The 14298-nt window shown below is 53.4% G+C and overlaps 1 protein-coding gene across 2 annotated transcripts in view; it reads right to left on the reverse strand.

The window, feature by feature from the left end:
• Positions 1 to 10343, reverse strand: part of KCND3 (potassium voltage-gated channel subfamily D member 3) — a 129599-nt gene extending 119256 nt beyond the window's left edge. For both annotated transcript variants that reach the window (XM_087828089.1, XM_016223305.2), the window contains exon 1: positions 9238 to 10343. In XM_087828089.1, the coding sequence (XP_087684215.1) occupies positions 9238 to 10343 (1106 nt within the window). The remainder of the gene's footprint in view (positions 1 to 9237) is intronic.
• Between the last annotated feature and the right edge of the window lie 3955 nt (positions 10344 to 14298).

Consider the following 14298-nt stretch of genomic DNA (forward strand, 5'->3'; position numbering starts at 1 on the left):
CCCTGCCCCAGCTTTGCCTTCAATCTTTCATTCTCAGTTTACACACCCATTTATTTATTGTCCGCTGCCCCCACTAGAACGGCAGCCCCGGAGAATCTGTCTGTTCCGCTCACGACTTCAGCGTTCTTTTGCACCAAAGCCCATCAATGAATTTCGGGTCAGTGCTGTTTATTTAATTATCATTGTAGGAGGCTAAAAAGAAAACCTTGTTTTACTCCAAAAACCAATATGACCTTTCGCTCGGGCAGAAACAGTGTGGAAGGGAACTTCCAGGGGCTGGAGGAGAGGCGGACTGAAGCGTGGGCAGAGCTGCTCACAGGTGGCACCCAAATCCGCGGCGGGGTGGGGTGCAGGAAGTGTCCCCCATGCCCCCTCCTCCCCCTTCCCGTCCTGTTGTCCTTGGCAACCTCAGCTATCTCCCCCGCTTCAGCTGATGGTTTTGGAAACTGCCTCTTTAGCCCCCTTCCCCTGCCTGCCAGCCACCTCAAGGACATCGGGGTGAACTGCCAATGCGCCAGGTGCAAAGCCGGGTTCACTGCCTCTTCCTCCCCGCAAGCTGTTCCTCCTCCAAAGTCTGCAATTCCATGTCTCTAATCGGCCCATCTTATAATCCCAGAGTTACTTCGACTTTCCTTCTCCTGGATGTCTTCCTGCCCTAGTGCGTTCTCGCCTTTTCCACGGCGACTGTCCTAGGACCCGCCTTCTTGACCGTCCTAGGACCCGCCTTCTTGACCTCTTCCTGGCTCAGTCTTCTGGCTGATGGCACTGTGTCCGAGGTCTCCTTCTAACATGTGTCCAGGAGACAGCTGCCGATTAAACCTCCCTGGTCAATGTGTCACTGCAACACCTCCAGTGGCTCCCTAATGCCTTCCAAATACATTCCTTAACCTAATATTCTGGGTGCTCCCCGCCTCTAGCAAACTTTTCATTCCCACTCATCTCTGGCCAAATCCTCACATCCCCAAACACTAGCAAACGGCACATTCGCTAAGCTCCCCAAGCACCATGCCCTTTCGCAATGTACTCACATTTCCTATTTTCACATATCAAAACCCTACCCACCGTTGTTGGCCTAACTGAAATGTCACCTTTCCCGTGACGCCGATCATTCATCGGCAAATATTTACTAAGCATTTACTCTGCACGGGGACTTCCAGATGATTTTGGTCCCTGCCCCATTCTCCCCTGTACACTCATAAACATATTCAAGTCCCCCCACCCCAGCTAGATTGCAAATTTCCCAAGGACAGGACCGAGGTCTCATTTATTTCTAGATCCCCAATAAGCACTAGGTGCTCAATAATACTGGTCGAATTGCAGCGAGAGTTGTGCTGTCCATGGTTCTGATATAGTTGCGTTGACTTTAATTCTCCTAGTTGGGTATTTTTTCTGCTTAAGTACGTGTGACCAGTAAGAAGTAAAAATAAACTAATGATACTTCCCAGCAGCTATAAACCTGTGATTATGGTTAACTCTCAGTTATACATGCCACTGGGAAAACAGTGGTGGAGAGAAGCCACCGGAAGCATAAAACCATTATTTCCCCTCAGCCTGACATGCATCGTTTTTAGGGAACCGATTGGCCTTTTGAATTGTGTTTGGCTGATCAGGTTGTTACTTGTGATTACAGTTTCTCAATAGCTGACTGGGAGAGAGGGGGCAGGGGAGATGGAGGACTGTGCCGGTGGGAGGAACCCGGGTCCCTAACAAAACGCCTGCCCTGTATGACCTCAAAGGTGACACCGGGCTGTCCAAACACCACTGGCACTCGGGCTGTGTCAGCACAGCCCTGGGGCTTGGCCAGTTTCCCTCAGATGACTGCAAGGGTAGAGAGGTCCCAGCCTCCAACAGCCCGCTGTGGTGTCCAGAATTGGTTTTTGCTTAAGGGTGACGGCGTCAAAGTGTCCCCGGAACTGAGCAAGGTTCCGGGATGGAGCAGTCTTGTTGGCATCAGGACAATACCTTGCTGGGCCACCGGGAACCACTGGATGCAAGTCCAAGAAAATGAGATTTGCAATTTAGCAACGATAGTCAGATAAGATTGGGGGGATGTTCCCCTCTTCCTGCTGAAGCAAACAAACAGTGCACGGGTGACTCGGCAGCTGCATTAGTTGGGGAAAATTGATGCGCATTTCATGTGTCAGGGAGCTGAATCCCAGAGAATAGAGCTAGCCTCCCAGAAAATGGTTTCTTTATATAGTTCCATTCATTTATTGTTTGATTGGACTTTCTGTATATTAAATTCAAGCTGTTCTGCTGCTCATGGGTATTATGATGCGTTGGCTCAGTGGGAAATAAAGAAGGTGATGGGATTTTACAGCAACGCATTACAAAGGAGGCGTCCCCAGCCTCATCCATCTCTCCATCAACTAGCTTGTGTGTGAGGTGGCACTTATATTAAAATGATTTTTCTGATTCAGTTTAACGACGCTCATTTGAGTCCTGACACACGGAATATAATTACACGAGCTCAATGCCATCTCCCTCCACCCAGCCGTGGTCAGCCAAGGCTGAGTTTATCTTCCCTCCCCACCCCCACCTTCCCACCACCCATCATTTGCACGGAGCTGGGCAGAGGGAGGTGGGGGCTGGGAAGAAGGGGCCCATGTGCGCTCTGGCCTCAGAAAAGCAGGCTGGACAGAGGCAGGACTCGACCTGGAGGCCACCGTATCTCAGCCTTTTGGCCAAGAACCGTGGGTGCTAAGAGGCATGTGGAAACCTCTTCCTGCTTGTCACAAACAAGCCCCCACTGGATGTTGGTCTAAGGCCACTACTGTACACACCTTCAGAGAGAGATGCTGGGCTTGAGTTCTCACTCCCACACAAGAACAACTTATGTGGAGACTGCCACAGGATGGACACTTGAGATATGAGTAGATTGTCAGCTTCTTGGGAGTGGTTGGTTGTGTTCAGGGCCATCTGCCTGGGGACAGGGAGTGAGGGGACTCACAGCTGAAAGACTCTGTTCCAGACATGGCCTGTGTGCTCAGTGGTTAGAGTGTTGGCCATCACACCGATGGGTCAGGGGTTCGATTCCCGGTCAAGGGCACATATGTGGGTTGCAGGTTCCACCCCTGGTCCCTGTTGGAGCAAGTGCGGGAGGCAACCAATTGATGTGTCTCTCTCACATTGATGTTTCTCTCTCTCTCTCTCTGTCTCTCTGTCTCTGTCTCTGTCTCTCTCTCTCCCCCTTCCCTCCTCCCTTACACTCTCTCTAAAAGTCAATGGAAAAAATAACCTTCGGTGAAGATTAACAAAAAAATCAAATAAAATAATAACATAAAAGTCTCTGCCCCTCTCCCTGCCCAGGAAGCGCTCACAGTCCTGATGGCGCAGGGTGAGGAGCCTTGCATGGCCTGGGACAGGCGCTCCCTCCTGGGTGAGAGAAATGAAAATGCTGAGGAGAGGGAGGGCCAGGCTTCCTTTTATTTACGCTATTTTCAGGCAGAATAATTGCTGCTCTTCAGGAAGAGTCATGTTTGTGTTTATATCGGTGTGTTTAAAGAGGGAAACCCAAACAAAACCAAACACAGAGAGTGAGATTGATTTTGAAGACTGCGGAAGAGAGCTGTGAAATGGGCCACAGCCTGGAAACCCTGGTCCAAAAACTGCAGTGATCTGAACGGCTGGATCGGAAGACCAATCTAACGCAGTGCCCCTGGCATGAAGCACCCAAAAGGCTCGCATCCCAGCTTCGCAAATGAACTTCTCCCTCCTCTGCAGCCCCGAAGCCCTCTACCTGCTCCTCTGTTTAAGCAGCCACCACAGCCAACGTCTCTGAGGGGTGAACTTTGTTTCAGTTTCTGAGCCAAGACTGTCCCCCAGGGTGGTAAACACTGTGCCCAGCCCTCAGCAGGTGCCTGGTGAGTGCCGCTTGGCTTGGAAGGAAACCTCAATCCAGGCACAGATGCCCCTGCTTACTGCCAGCCTTGCACGTGCATATCCCGCTCTAACTCGGGATCTTGGGCTTCTGCGTCCATGCTGGGGTCTCGGGGTCCTGGGCCTGGGAGCCACCCTGCAGTGCCCTGAGCCCTCTTCTTGTGACATGCATCTCCTGGGAACAGAGAAGGTCTTTGGGACTGTGTCTTCCTGGCCAGTTTCTTGTTATGGGAGCTGGTGAAGCTTCCAGCTGGCTTGGAGGGAGGGTGATGGGCCTGCAGGTGCCTCTGTCACCTGTGCCTTCAATATCTGCAGGATCTCTCACTTCCCGCATCGCCATGCTATCTATCACCCCCGGTCCCAGCCACCCTCATCTCTTGCTGAGATTACTGTGGTAGCTTCTCTCCTACAAGGTATTCACTACCCAGGACCTGGAGTGATCCTTTCAACAGAAAAGTCAGATCTACTCAAAACCTTCCAGTGGCTTCCCATTCTAAGAAGATTAGTAAGAGGCCAAGGGCCAAGTCCTTGCATTGACCATGAGCGCCCTGCATGAGCTGCTTCCTCCATTACTCCTGTTTCCTGCCCCCTGCTCTTGGGGCTCCACCGTGAGAACCTTCTTACTATTCCAGGAACAGCACCCCCAGGCCCCTCCTGCCCAATGGACTTTGCATTCTCTGTTCCCCGAACTACCCACATTCCTTCAGGTCTCCGCTCAAATGTCACATTATCTGAGAGGTGCACCTTGACCCAATATAAAACAGCAACTTTCCCTTGCTCCATAGCCTCCCACACTCGGCACCGCCATTCATCATATCATGCTTTATTTTTCTCTGCAGCATAAATTGCTGCCTCGTAGGATGTATTTATTTATCAATTTGCTGTCTGGTCTCCTCCACTACAATGCAAGCTCCACAAGATCAGGGACTATCTGTTTTCTTCGCTGCTGTACGCCCAGTGCCCAGCAGCTACTCCATAAATACCTGTTGAATAAGTAATTGATTGGAAGGAAACTCCGTGGGTAGGGGGGCTCATCTATGGTTCCCTTTCTGTTCCTCCCTGGCCCCTGAGTCTGCCGTGGGGAACATGGCCAAGTAGCCAAAAATGGGGAAGGACGAGGCTTTAAACTAACCCTTGCAAGAAAGTGCCAACCCTGCTAAGGCCGACATCAGAACGAGAGAATGCCCTGCCTGGCTCCTCAGCACCACCCTGCCCACAGGTGTCCTGTCTAGCCAACACATGGGCAGCACTTTCACTGGTTCTTACAATGGCCGGGAGATGGTGAGGAAATGGGAAAGCTGGGGATGGGTAAGCTGGGGCACACACTTATTTGGTTGAACAGATGTTTACTGAGGCTACTGCATACCAGGCCCTGTGCTAGGCACTGATGATACAATGATCTTTCGGACAAAGATCTACCTTGAGGAGCTCACATCCTGGGGGAAAGACATATAAGCAGATAAAGTTAATAAGATGTGGCAATTGACAAGACAGAGATATTCAAGGGCCACCATGGGGGCAAGGGTGGGGCGTATCTAGCTCCTAGAGGGCAGGGAAGGCCTCCTCCTGGAGGGCTAAGTTTTGAAGGATGGTGGGAGTTACCCAGACACAGAGCGGAGTGAGGGCCAGCCCCTGGGGTGGCGGAAAGGAGTAAAGCCCCCTTCTGACCCTTGGTCTACTGCTCTTCCCGCCCTCCCTTGTTCTGGTTCAAAGGAAGGGAACGGAGTCTCATTCCATTCATTTTGTGGGTCCCTTACACTGACTGCGCTGACATGCAATCGCAGGGCCCGTGTATTCTCGGAGCCGACCCTGCTGCCTGGCTCACAGGAGGCACTCAATAAATTTCGAGGGAATGAATGACTCCTTGTTGGGATGCAGGTCTGCACCCTCTCTTAGGAATTTCAGCACCAGAGAACTTAAAAAATGGCAAACCAAGAAGAGACCTTGAGGCCATTCATTCCCAGTAAGTGCATTAGGATCAGATCCTCCGGGCAGGGGCCTACTGCCATCCAGGCGGGCACTACTGAGCAGTGTCCCGGGCCAATGCACTTGGGAGCTGGAACGAGAGTTGGTGGAACCCAGAGGCTGTGGATGAAGGTGCAGCTAGAATTTTACGGATTGAAGGGTTAACACAAACAGACCTCAGATTGGCTCCGCCTCTGCCCCCGGGAGCTCGATCAAGAACCCCATTCTGAGCTGTGCCTGTACTGATCCCCCAGGCTCAGCTCCTGTCTCTTGAAACCTCAGGCTAGTCCCCTCCAGGATTAGGTTTTAAAGGGAAATGCAAATCACCCGGAGGCTGCTTCATGCCTGGAAGACGTAAAAATTGATTCTGTTCTCGTTAAAGTGATTTTTGGACAGTGTCAAAGCTTTCTCATCACAGGGCACAGGGTGGTAGAGGTTGTCTCAATTACATAACCAAGCCAATGGGCAGCCTCGGGCCATCTCACCAGGAGTGACACTGTCCCTTTCCCTTCCCAAGCCCCGTTTCCCCTCCCTAAGATATCCAAGAGGACTGCATCTTATTCAGGCCTGTAGCTGGGCCTGGAGCTGGCCCTCAATGGCCCTGGTGGATGCCTGCTCACAAGGCTTTCTTCCCCGGGTGCTCCCTTCTGCCCCTCTCCCCGTCCCCCAGAGCTTCACCCACAGATGAGCTCAGGCACCAGGCCAGTTGTGATATCAAGCAAAGTCAAACAAAGTTAAGGAAAATCGGCTTTGAAAAAGCCTGCGACACAGAATACATTCCCAAACTAATTCCCCGAATAAGATGTGTTGGTCTTATTTAATATTGGGAGTTCTGCGTTATCCCTTCTCTCTGTTAACTGAGATAAATGAGGATTGATTTTATTTATAGCATCAATTATGAGCACAGGAATTAATCCTCTAATGGGGCATTGGGGGGCTCAACTGTCAAGGGGGCAGGAGGGAACCATGGGCCAGGCCCAAGTGTCTCCCCCTGGGCACCGGAGGCTTCAAAGGCAGGCTACCCTCAGGCCTCGGCGGTGGGGGGGCTGCTATTGTTCTGTGTGCTTAAGATACTTTGAGATATTAAATAAACGGGAATAATTGGCTCCCGGAGATCCCTCCCTGGAGGGCACCTGAGTAACTCATCAGCGAGTCCTAGGAAAGCAGGCAGTGACGGCCACCGGAGCCAGGAAGAGCCAGCTCCTTCCCTGACCATATGGCCTCTGGCCTGCCGGTTGGCCCTGCTCTCCAAAGGAGCTGAGGACAGTCTCTCCAGACTGGAAATGGGAGCTCAGGGAGGGATTAGGGCAGGCAGGGTCCAGAGACAGGAAGAACTCAGTGTCTGCTAGGAGCTGGTAGAAGCAACCAGATAGAATATGGAACATGGCAGAACAGTGGCCATTGGTATTCCACATGCACCTGGGGCTCAAGTGACAACAAAGAGTAAAAACAAACAAACAAACAAACAAACAGACAAAAAGACAGGCTTTCTGGAATGGTCCACAGGTTTACAACTAGCCAGTGAATGTGCTCAGGGCAGAAACCAGCCCAGGGAGATAAAGGTTTCCAGGGTTGAGTTGGTAAGACCCCTGCTAAGGGCAAGAAGACCTCCACAATGCCACAGAGCACCCTTGGGGATGGACCAGATGCCAGGCAAAGGCCGCGCTCCTCTCTCCCAGGGGCCAGGGCTGGGGCAGAGAGCACATCTTAGGTCCACCTTAGAGAGAGGACAGGAGGGTCTGGAAGGTGCCAAGAACAGCATTAGACCAAGCAAATGGAAAAGGTGCTCAGGGCAGGTCCTGGCCATGGGCGAGGTCCCTTCAGGAAACTGAAGGGATGGCTGGGATCAACCTGGAAGGGGCAAAGGTGCCCACTTCTTCTGACACAGTGGCACACTCTCCAGCCTATTTTATTCCTGATATCCCATCATACCCAAAAGCCCACATCTGCTACCTGAGCCACGAAAGACAAGGTCAAATGACTAGACATTCTTACCCGCTCTGGGTTGGAGCAGCTGTTTGAAGAAGTGTGTGTCAGAGTGGGAGGAGGGGGCAGGATGACCCCTGTCAGACAGACAAAAGGGAAAAGGGAATGCCCCCACCCTAAGTTGCCTTCACATATGGACAGTGACACCTCTGGCTCTCCCCCCTGCTACTCCCTGGAGTGTGGCAAAATGACAAATGTAATCATTTTAAAAGGTCCCGTCTCCTGTTCGGTCATTCCCAATAAGCACACCCAGCACTATGGAAAAACCCACACCAGCACCAGAGGGTTGTAGCCGGGAAAAAAATCTAATCACCAGGACACCACCAACTGAATTGTCAAAGACCAAATAAAAAGCTTCATGAATTGTCCATCAGCAATATAACGCTTCCCGGCCTAAGCAAATACAGGCCCGGAACATGAATTGTGAAGGGGGTTTGCATTAGCTTCAAGGACTTGCAAAGGCTGAAGCAGAAACCCCAAGAAATGCAAGTCTCCCCAAAGCAGCCTTCATTGGCTCTCATCCTGTTAGGGGAAAGACTATAATCTTCTTCCTGAGCCCCCTTCTAGTGACAGAAAGTTTCACATCCCAGCACCATAAATACACTTCTGTGACCTCGGTTGGAGAGGGGACCTCTGGGAGATGGTCACCTGTGACCTCTCTGAGCACGTTCCTCTCCCTCCCTTTGACAACATTGCTGCACCTGTGTCTGGCCATGTGATTCATTCCAACCATCTCACAACCGCCCGGGTAGGCCCGTCACTCAATCCCAGACTCAGGCGGAGAAAGCAAGTCTGCTCCTCCAGCGAGAGGGAAACAAATTGGGTGCCCGCTTTTCAGAAAGTCCGAGTTCAGGGTCACTTAGAGAAAACCCACTCAGGGTTACCTACTGAACCCTCGGGCCTCTGAGGTGGCAGAACTGAAAAGTAAGGCAATAGAGAAAACAGCCTGCAAACATACTGCAAACAAATGCGGGGGGGGGGGGGGTGTCCACAAAGAGCGTTGCTGGTGTCTCCTGTTAAGGGAAATCTGTACCCTCCTTACCACACTCCCCAAACTCTCAGCCTCGGTCCTTCCCACCTGCCACAGCTTTTCTGCCTTATAGGCACAGAAGCATGTAAAAATGCAGCAATCATCCCCCCCACCCCCGCCCGACACACACAGGCACAGAATGCACAGCTTAACTTTCTAAGTTTCCTAAAACACACCGAAGGAACGCTCAACTTGGAGCAGGCCTCTGCCCCCAGACGAATCCGCCACACGCCTCCCTCTTCTGCTGAGGCCGCTTCCCTCGGGCACACACGCTGGGCGCTCACACATCTTCCCGGGCCCAACCCCGGCCCGGTCCGGGGCTGCACCGTCCCACCCAGCCCGCGGGCCAGTGCTCCGGGCCGCGGGCGCCCACTTACCCCAGGGTGGTCATGGTGACGATGGTGTACCAGAAGGAGGCGGGAATGCTCGTGAACTTGCTGGCGGAGGAGCCCTTCTCCGCGTAGAACATCACCGTGGCGAAGATGATGATGGCCATGGTGAGGGAGAAGAGCAGAAAGCCGAGCTCCGAGGCGCAGCTCTTGAGCGTGTAGCCCAGGATCCGCAGGCCCTGCGAGTGCCTGGAGAACTTGAAGATGCGGAAGACGCGGAAGACCCGCAGCGTGACGAAGGCGCCCGACACGTCCTCGTTGTCGGTCATGACCAGGCCGATGTAGTAAGGCATGATGGCCACCACGTCGATGATGCTCATGACGCTGCGGACGAAGCGGTAGCGGCTGGGCGCGGCGAAGAGGCGCAGCAGGTACTCCACGGTGAAGATCATGACGCACGCCGTGTCCAGGCAGAAGAAAGCCACCGAGTAGCGCTCGCCACAGGGCAGCTCCTTGCTCCCGGGCACCGTGCCGCAGGGCACCGTCTCCACCACGTTGGTGATGACCGAGACGGCGATGAAGAAGCCGGTCACGTAGTAGAAGACCAGGGCCATGGTGCTGGTGTGCGGGTTCTCGAAGGCGCGCCACATGGTCTGGCGGAAGCTGAGCGAGGGCATGGACTCCTGGTTGTTCTCAGAGTCGTTGTCGTCCATGAGGCGCTCGGCGTTCTCCCGCTTGCGGTCCTTGTACTCCTCGTAGCAGCAGTCGCCGATGATCTCGGGGAGGATGCCGTAGAAGGCCAGCTCATCGTCGTAGGCCGAGATGCACTCGTAGCGCGGGTAGTGCAGCTTCCCGGTGCGGTAGAAGTTGAGCACGCAGCGGAACACCTCGGGGTCCCGGTCGAAGAAGTACTCCTTGGTGTCCTCGTTGAAGAAGAACTCCTTCTCTGTGCTGCCCAGCAGCGTGTCCGGGTAGCGCTCCAGGGTGGTCCGCCAGGTCTCGAACCTGCGCCCGCTCACGTTGAGCACGATCAGCTCGTCCTGCCGCTTGCTCTTGTCAGCCGGCGCCAGGGGCATGGGGCAGTTGGCCACTGGCATCCACCCGATGGCCGCGGCCCGCGCAAAAGGCAGCCAGGCTGCCACTCCCGCCGCCATGGTGACTCCAGCTCCTGGGCCGGCCACTGCGCAGAGGCTGTGCACACCAGCTTGGACTCAGGTCGGCGACCCCTGGGAGACAGGAGGAGAGAGCAGAGAGCCGTGTGAGTCCTGATGGACATCCAGGTGGGAGTGGGACACGAGGAAGGGTCACCCACCGGTGGGGCAAACAGCAACCGTCTTGAAGGCAGATTGATTAAACTGAAACGACCACCCAAGAGAGAAGATTCGTTTCTTTTATTTTTTAAAAAATATATTTTAAAAATATGTTTTTATTGATTTCAGAGAGAGGAACAGAGAGGGAGAGAGGGAAACATCAATGACGGGAGTCACTGACCGGCTGCCTCCTGCACGCCCCCTGCTGGGGATGGAGCCCACAACATGGGCATGAGCCCTGCCGGGAATCCAACCGTGACCTCCCGGTTCATAGGTCCAGGCCCAACCTCTGAGCCACGCGGGCTGGGCAGGGCTTGGTTCTTCTGTTTCCTCCCCTGTAGAGAGGGCACCTAATGCTGGCAGTGCAGCCATGTGGGATCGCCAGATGTTGTTGACTGCCTGACAAATTGTCAAGTTCCAGGAGGGCCCAGGAGCATGTGGAGGGAAAGCCTCTTTAGCAGGAAGATCTGGGAAGGCACGGGAAATAATCAGCTCTGTGAAAGGTTATGGCGTTATTGCGAATTTAAATTGGGAGAGGGTAAATGAGTTCTCATTAAACGAATTTCAAAGTGGGATAAACATGCTAATTTTTATTTCTCTCTTCACCCACCAGGGTAATCAGGAGTGGGGTGTGGGTGAAGGCGATCAGGTAAACACATTCTTTCTACTCCTCGCTGGTGAGGTGGAGGCGGGGGCTCCCCAGGGCTGAAACATTCTCTGAAATCGCACGTGACTACAGTAGGCCTAGGGCTTGGTGGAGCTCTGTCCCCAAGCCCAGTGGAGAAGGCTGTCCCCATTGGAGTGCTACTCTCGGACACCTAGCAATCTAGTGTCCAAACTCGACCCTCATGGCCATGACAGAAAGACATGGGGAAGGCTATGAGGCTGGGCAGGGTCCCTTCCCCACCTCGTGAAGGGCCTCTTGGATTCTTGGGTCGCCTGCCTTCCATGTACTGTCCCTCTCCCTCCCAGAGGAAGCTGATCCATGCTCGCTGCCATCTCCGGCTTCCTCGCTTCCCGTCTCCATCTGCCCACCATCCTTAGCTCCCTTGGGTTACATAACAATACTCTTTCCCATGCCAGCCTCTGTCACCTGGCCCTGCCCGCCCTCGGCGGTTCCTCCAGAGCTGGGTCCCCTCGTCCCCGCACCCACCGCACTCTGAGCCTCACTGCACACACACCGCCCATCCCCTGCCTGCACAGGGGGAACAATGGCACGGAGAATTATATTTGGCTTTGGGAACCAGATTTACCTTCCCAGATCTGGCTTTTTAAAGACGGTAGAGATGACTCCGCAATCCCCAAATGCACACCATCTGCGGATGGCCATGTGGTGACACAGAAACACACGTAACAGCGACGGAAACTGTTTGGGGATAACGCACTCGTGCTCACGAATCCTAAACTGATCCCTCAGAACCAATCCTGACTCAGAGTCATGGGGACCCTCTGGAATGCAGTCGGTTCGACTCTGTTTACAGAAATGAGGCAGAGGATGAGCCTTATAATGGGGTTTGAGCTTCATCTCTCCCTGTCAAACCTGCTGCCTTCTCCTGACTCCCGGCCCTTCCAGGATTTTCAGATCTCTGCCTTCTCTCACTCCTGAGCTGCCACTGGCCTGTCCCACCTGGATGCCTCTGGACCTGGGCAGGTCTAACCTGGATCTCTCTCCTTGCAAGGAGCTGCTCTTTGCCCTTTGCTCTTGGCATCCCTGACACCAGGCTGTCTCCTTGGCCACTTTCCTCATTTCTACACCCAGAAAGTTGCCAAATAATGAGACAGTGACTCTCACTGCCCTCATTAAGGCCCCAGTTCCCTCAGGCCTCCATCCCCGGGGCTTGCTTGTCTTCATCACCACCCCAACCCCATTTCTCCTGTTCCCCAGAAACCCATTCTGCCCCGAGTCATCTCCCTAGAGCAAGGTTCTGATGATGCTTTACCTCACAGCCTCCAAAATCAAGTCCAAAGTCTTGGGCCCAGCATCCCAGCATTTCCACGATCGGATCCTGGCTTACATTCCAGCCCCGTGTCCCATGCACCCATCTAAGCCTCCAGCAACAAGACCACAGACTGGCTCACGCATGCATGTGTGGGGTCAGTCTCCAGGCACCCTTTCTTTTCTTGGCAAATTCTTCCCCTTCAGCCCTTTTAGAATCGCAGCTGGCCCTCACCCTTGCTGTGGTGCCCCCACCTCACCCCACCATGAAATTCTCTCCTCCTTCCGGCTCGTGGCACTGTGTTTGCCCTCAAGCACCCATCACCCTCTGGCCTGGATTACAGATGCTTTCTGCGTGTCTTATTAATAATCACGGCTAACGATAATTGAGCAGTTACTAATCACCTCTCAAGGTACCCCTATAAGGAGAACAGCGGTGGAGGTAACCGAGGCCTGACTATGTGCTGGGCCTAGGACCATGTGCCTACATGGACCAGCTCAGCCAAGCCCACCAACAACCTGAGGGGCAGACACCACTGCTGTCCCCATTTTGCAGATGAGAAAAACAAAGCGTGAGGAGTTGTACTAACTGATGTCATAAGTAGGCAGAGAGATGTAAAGCCAGGCAGTCTCACTGTGGAGTTCAAGGGTTCACATTTCCTGAGCCCTGACAAAGCTCTGGGAACTGTCTTAGGCACTGTTATGACAAACATTTCATTTATCCGCACAAAAATTCTATGACATGGACATTTCTGCCCACAAGTTTCAGGCGAGGAGACTGAGACCCAGAAAGTTTCCTTCAAAGTGTTTAAATTCCATGTATCCAGGAATGGATGATTTTCCAATAGAACATTGATCAGCTCACTGCCTGGGAGTAGCCAGGTCCTGAAGCTCCCCCAGAGGAGAAAGCAGGGTGCGGAGGAGGCCACGAACATGGGCTAGGGAGGTCCTGCATTCCAGTGGCAATTCTGTGTCAACTTGTAAAAGCAAGCAACTGTCACCCTGTGGGCCTCACATTCCCCACCTGCAAAATCAGAGAATGGGACAAGAGAGTGGCCAGGGGCCCTTAGGCTGCAATCATCTCAATTCCACTGGATCCAGGACACCCGGGCTGTAGCTCGGGGCTCACTGAGGCCTTTTCATAACCGTCGCCCATGCAGAGCAGGAAGTAGAGCATCTGGGTCTGTTGCTGTGGGGACGGAGTTAGCTGGAGCCTCTTCTTAGCAAAGGCAGTTCTGGGAATTCCTGATGAGGCTGGTGGCCAGAACAGGGCAACCAACCTGCATCACTCAGAGCTCAAGGCTGTTGGAGGCCTGGTCCATCCACTGAACCCCTGGAGGGTAAAGGGGCCCTGGACCTCTGACCCTTAAATATGCCTGCTTTATTCCAGAATGGTACCAATAAAAGGAGCAATCACCCCCACTGCTACTTTATGTGTGTTTGGGGGGGGGGTTCCCACGGTTTGGAAGGGGAGAAGAAGTCCCATCGGATACCATGTCCACAGCCACCCCAGCCATACCCTCCACACAACCCTGCAGGCCTGACCCCACTCAAGTAGGGCTTCTCTGTGGCTCTCACTGCAGCCTGGGCCCCCTGACGGGCACCAACACCTCCTGGAGCCGACCTGGGTATGAATTCCTGCAACAGGCACAACAGAGCGGCCCCATTTCCAGCCAATGGCACTGCACATGCCTCAAATGCCAAGGTTTTACTAGGACGTGGACGCCTTACCAATGAAAAATCTGAAGCTATTTTTGTTTTTGGCAGAAGAGTTTGACAGTGGGAAAGATGGGGGCGGGGGCGGGTTCGGGAGGAGACATTTAAAACAGGTGAGCGCTGAAATGACAATGGCAAAAAAAAAAT

The sequence above is a fragment of the Miniopterus natalensis genome, chromosome 19, assembly GCF_054644295.1.
Source record: "Miniopterus natalensis isolate mMinNat1 chromosome 19, mMinNat1.hap1, whole genome shotgun sequence".
In the NCBI taxonomy this organism is placed as follows: Eukaryota; Metazoa; Chordata; class Mammalia; order Chiroptera; family Miniopteridae; genus Miniopterus; species Miniopterus natalensis.